This window comes from Micromys minutus (assembly GCF_963924665.1).
Source record: "Micromys minutus genome assembly, chromosome: 5".
Taxonomy (NCBI): Eukaryota; Metazoa; Chordata; class Mammalia; order Rodentia; family Muridae; genus Micromys; species Micromys minutus.
In genome coordinates this window covers 51,590,634-51,596,633 of record NC_137974.1, presented here as the reverse complement: position 1 = coordinate 51,596,633, position 6,000 = coordinate 51,590,634, and the positions used below count along the sequence as shown (strand labels likewise).

At 38.4% G+C, this 6,000-nt stretch overlaps 1 protein-coding gene across 1 annotated transcript in view; it reads right to left on the bottom strand.

The window, feature by feature from the left end:
- Positions 1-217: 217 nt before the first annotated feature.
- LOC308420734 (sulfotransferase 1C2-like) overlaps positions 218-6,000 on the bottom strand; it is a gene marked incomplete at both ends in the record, with an annotated part of 28,666 nt that continues 22,883 nt past the window's right edge. Inside the window, 4 exons of the mRNA XM_080916920.1 lie at positions 218-330; positions 2,792-2,972; positions 3,107-3,201; positions 3,638-3,764. Coding sequence (XP_080773046.1) covers positions 218-330; positions 2,792-2,972; positions 3,107-3,201; positions 3,638-3,764 — 516 coding nt within the window. The remainder of the gene's footprint in view (positions 331-2,791; positions 2,973-3,106; positions 3,202-3,637; positions 3,765-6,000) is intronic.

Here is a 6,000-nt window from a genome sequence, read left to right as displayed (position 1 = left end):
TCCATTAGCTTATTAAAGTGTTTTATTGAATTGTACTGAATAGTAGAGAAAGTATACACTGTAGATAATCTGATTTTTTGAATTGCAATGTAATGTTAGTAATCACAGAGTTGCAGTCACCATCCTTGGCATATACACGATGCTTTCAGAGCTTCCTTTGGCTGAGCTGAGGTTTGCAGACAGAAGTCTGTCCTGGATATCTATCTTCTCACTTTGGTTAGAGTTCCATGCAGAAGTTTAGGAAGGTTCTGCCCATCTTTTGCTTATAAATTTCAACAAACCTCTCATTCTGGGCCACAGTAAAGTGGTTTTTCCAATCACCCACAGTTCCTAAAAGACAAAGACCAGGCAGAAGCATCAGTCTCTGATGGACAGACTGTTTTCCTAGAGTGTTGAATGCCCCCAATGGTGCTGTCCAGACAGGAGCTCAATTCCTCATCACTTTATCATTTTTGGTTGATAAGGAGCCCTAGCTGTCTTTGCGCAGGGACACCAGCTTCTAAATCAAGTAAGTTAATTCAATATTATACAGAATCCTGGCTCTACTTTGGTACATTTATATACTAGATAGTCACAATCATAACAATGAAAAAATGGTAAAAATATAGCCATATCAGAAAATCTTAAAATGTTATACTGGCCAAATATCTGGGACATAACAAAATACATATTGTGATACTTCAGGTATATGCCATTTAATAATGAGCAAAACCAACTTACTATGAGAAATGAGACAATTTTCTTGGAATGAAGAGATTGCTTGCAAAGGATATCACAGGATATTGCCCAACATGACAGGATTCTTTCCAACTTAGATCACATAGTTTTATCTGTTTCTAAAACCATATTGAACTCTATAGTTTATTTTTATGAGTTTTTGTAGGTTGTATTGTTGGAATGAGATTCTATTTTTTCAACCAGCACTGATTAAAATAAGTTAAGATAAAGAGATATGCATAACACCTGTGATTTTTATAGAAAATCATTCAACTTGGTGAACAAAAATGTTCATTGTAGCAATAATCTATATATGTACTAATTATAATGGGAAGGTTCAGACGAAGGCCCCTAATGAGTAGTGACTAGGCAGCCCTTCTTGAGGAAGTACAATTAACATTAAAATAAGAACAGCTTTAGGACAATCTACAGAAACTCATTCCACTGTCTTTTTAACATATGAATTTTCCCCCACAGCAGTGCAACCAGGACTGGGGTTTACACACTGCTTCAGAACATCATTTCTTTTACTTTCAGCACATGAGTTAATTAATTTTATTGCCCTTCCTGTATACCATGTATTCCAGGCACTTAAACAAATCAAACTGTTTTACGTTTTTTCTCTCTTAGTGGTGAGGATTTGACAAGCACCATTTTTCCAGCCCATCCATGTGCAATGTTCTCTGTATACACTTGTGTTTGCTTCTTTGCTTGCTTGTTTTGGCTAATAAAAACACAAATATAAATACCATGACAAAAATCTGTTCACTATAATACAAACTGTGGTTACATTATATATTAGAATATGAGCCATCTCTCCAGGGAACAAACAGAGATCTCTACACATCACTATCTATACAGGTCTCATAAATATGCTGGTTTTCTTCCAATTATTTCTATAATTACAGATATTGTATTTACATTTTATAGTTAGTAGAATAAATGAAAGACAGTGACTGGGCAGGGTAAGGATGGTGGAGAGGGAGGAACAGGAAGAGAGATCAGAAGAGGGAGGAGGACCAGAGAGAGGTCCAAGATGAATCTCTATAAAGTCCAGCTAGATCTAGGTGAACTCAATTGGCATTAAATAGCTATGAACATTAAGGATTTCATAGGTCTAATATCTCATATAGAAGGGCAGTTTGTATCTTTGTCTATTTAATGTAATCTTGTTATGTAGAGGGTTTGTGGATTGAGATTTGAATACATAAGCCTGTATGAAAAGCTATCGGGCAGTAGAGTTGTGTTTTTGAGTATGGGTTTTGAGGGAAACAAACACTCTGGGACAGAGGCAGAAAACAGATGGTGGACAACTGCCAGGGAAGGGAGTTGTGCAAACAGAGTGAGACCCAGGTAGCAGCTCAGACCAGGCAACAGAGGCATGTGAGGCTCCGTACTGGAATCAGGCTCATGAAGTGAGACTGCAGTGTCAATGGAAAGATAAACTATTTTTTAAATTTTTTAATATTTACTGCAACAGTTTCATCTGTGCCTTTCTTCTTGGGAAATTGGTATAGTGAGAATCTGTGTGATATTGTCAAACAGTATTGATTTTTAACAGTTATTGAGTGTACTGACTTAAAAAATAACATTTTCCACATAAAAGTGAACCATCTGGGCCAGTCAGAATTCTTTCAAAATACAGGAAGCATTAAGAGGCTGGGTCTGAGTAATATATGTTGAAAGTCCTGAAAGTGGCATGATTCATGATTTGAAGTCATAGTCTAAGTAGTATATGTACAGAGAGAAGCAGAAGCAGCAGCTATGGAGTAGAAGAAAGTCACAGGGGCAGAAGAGAGAAGGTATGCATGTGGAAACCAGGTGTACTAGCAAGTGGGAGAGCCGGACAGCCCAATGGTACCTTCCTGGTTTCCAGATCTCATCCTTGAAGAGTCTAACCTCAGGTAGGGTTCCCAGTGAGATGGGCACCAAAGGTGGCTCTTGTCTTAACTATCTGTAAGACTTGCTTTGTAGAGTCTCTTGTACAGTAGGAACAAATCTCTAACCTTGTAATTACAATGTGTGGATGGGAGGGGGACTGTCTCAGAATTAGGGATACATTAGCCCCACAAACCTTTTCTCATGAAAGGGGAAATAGACTGGTCCAGGATAGACTTGGGGACTGTAGAACGATTTGTCATAGGATTCTCTTTCATTTTCTCAAATGATGTCTCTTGGACGATTTTATCCACCACCTCTTCATCCAAATCCTTGCCCATGAACTGCATCACCTTCTCAATTTCACACTTTGGGTCCTGTCAGTGAGGTTACTATTGAGTTGGACTGGAAGAGAGTTTTCACACCATCTCATTTTCCCAGATATACCTGCCAGAACCTCATTCCTAAAGCACCTTTCCTGTCTCTGATCCTGAAGCAGTAATTTACTTACCCTTTTCATGTCTTCATAGAAGATGAAGAGAATCTGGTATCTGTCTCTAATTTCCCACCATCCTTTCACATGGTCAAACCAGGATCCCCAACTTACTGCAACAGACAAGAACAATTTTCATGCACACAAACCTTCTTAGTCAGGAAAGTTTGACTTTTTTTTTTAGTTTGCTTTTTGTTTTGTTTTGTTTTTTGGCTTAAGGTACATCAGCAAAGGAAAATTCTATATTTAGGTGTATGTCAGGTCCACTGAGTTGCTGGATTCCGAGGTCACATAGTTTCTGTCGGTGTTGGGGATTTTCCCTTAATATGAGAATTAATGTGGCTTCATGTTGATTATGAATGATCACTTGCACCCTAATATTGTGATAGGGTCACAGAGGCTGAGGGAAGTCTATAGGTCAGAATTTTCCAAAGAAAATCTTTTAAATAGGAGGCACAGGACACTCTGGGGAATCATGTGTCATGTGTAGATCTCTAAACTCAGCCTAATTGGAGTAAAATCTCAGGGGGACAAATCATTTTTACTTACCTTTTCCATTAATGAATGTTTCAAAATACTCATTCCAGGTGCCTGGATCTGGGAGCACCTGGCTCATCCTGTAGAAGTGGTAGTAGGAAACCATGCAGTCTTTTGCGTTTCGAGCCACATAAATGTACTTTGGAGAAGAAGAAAGGAGGGTTAAAGGGACACAAATATGTGAAGTTCTGAGATTTTTCTCTGGCCGTGTCCTCTTAGGAATGCTCAGGTTCCCTGCTCTGGCACCAAGAGTCTGCCTAAATCATTGTTGCCAATTATGGTATGTTCAGCCCAGCCCTAACTCATTAACAGTTACCTCAATTCTTGATTTCTGTTTTGTTATCACAGGCAAAATCTTCCTCTATCTACTCTGACCCATTACACAAGTAAGAAGCCAATGAGCCTCCCATAAACCTCAACTTGGTTTCTGGGAAAGGAATAGCTCTATCTGGTGTTTTGATGTAGAGTCACAGCATGGATCCAGCTTGCTGTGAGCACAAGCCTTTGTTCATGGTGACTGTTTTTGAATCTGTGTGCTTTCACAGAGAATACACAAATGCCACGTAAATATGAATGCCCTTCATTGAGACCTTGTCACCTTGATAGAGATCTAATCCATGCTTTCTCCAAGTCAACATTCTACTGAGCTCCAGTGCAAATATTTTTCTGAAGTGTTTATTTTTACTTGATTCTTGAACTTTGTACCTCAGGTTGTCTTTCACCTCAATGTTGCCTGACATTTTGTGAGTGTCTTCTTTCCTTTTTATGCATGTGACTTCCAGATACATCACATGAATCTTGCATTTCCTCAGCCTTCATTCATCCCCTTTCCAAGTTTATACATTTCTCTATTCACATGCACATAGTCTGGGATTTAGGCTAGTTCTGGTTTTCAACTTTCAGTGTTTTATATATATAAATATTTAAATATGTATATAATGTACATAATATATATGCATATGTGTGTGCAATTATAAATCACCATTTCATTATTTGATTATTCCACTTAAAATCACATCTTATTTTTTTATGTAATTTTGATCCAATTATTTATTTTTGCACAGCCTTAACATTTTTTTATTTTTGTATGTATCAGGTTTGTCAGAAGTATTTGGGAGCCAACCCTGGTTGTTCTTTAGCAGACAGCTTTATGAAGGTATCTTCCCTTATGTAATGTATGTTCTTGGTCACGGTAGTAATCTGGGAGTCTGAGATGAGGTAACTCTTCAGATAAGATCTATATGTTTTTCTGTTAGGTATACTGGTGTTTCTGACAGTGGGGTCATCTTATGCTGACTTGTAGAGCTTATAGTGTCCCTGAAAGGGCAAGAAGAGGGAATTAATCATTATATCCATTGAGAAATAATTCAAGGTTACCCAGAAGCTGCCCCTGGTCTCTTTTACCATCCACAATGTACACTATATTGGTAAATTGTCTTTTGTTGTTTGAATTCACTGAGAAGCTGGTTCTAGAAGTAGTGTTACTCCATATACACTTCAACACCAAGCATGTTTTTCTAAGTGTTCCCCAATAGCCCTTATTTGGGGAAAAGATTATTCTACTAACTCTCTGAAAGGAAGAGAAGAGAACAAATAGCAAAATAGTCCAAGGAAAATTCTTTTGTTATTTCGAACATCTGGAAGGTGAACTATGTCCCACAGTTGTTGCTTTGTGAAAAGAGATGCTAGACAGTCAACTCTTGGAAACCTTAGTCAGATACAGAAAGCTCAACATGAAACTCCAGTTGATGCTTAAACTGCCTCAGTCAGTTTCTCAAAAATGTGAGGACAGGATCTGCTGAGGTCTTCTCTTTTCTAATTGTTCTTTACTTGGAATACTCTGCTCAGGCTGATACTGGCTGTTTATCTTAACAGATATTTGTGAGATGTTCATCAATCGTTTATATATTATCTTCCTACTGTGATTTATTCATTGCCCTGGAAGCCTCATCCAGGGACACACTATGCTCTGCCTGGGACCCTCTCTGCTGAGAACACCAGCGAACAGACACAAAAGATCTTATCCAGTCAGTTTCTGCTCCATGGTTTGAGGACCTGATTTGTTGTCTGTCTGTCTGTCTATGTGTCTGTCTTATCCTTCCACCTGCCTGCTGCTTGCTATTTGTTCCTTTTATCTTTCTTTGTTTTTTTGGATATTCTCTGTATTAATATTGCAAATATTAAACCCTTTCCTTGCACTTTCCTCCCTCCTTCCCCTCAACATGCTTCCATGAAGATGTTCCCTCTCCCAATCATCCTCTTTACCTCCATGTCTTGGCTAGTTGATGATGTTGTTCTTCCCATGAAGTTGCAAACCCTTTCAGCTCTTCCAGTCCTTTCTTTAGCTCTTTCATTAGGGTCCCTGTGTTCAGTCT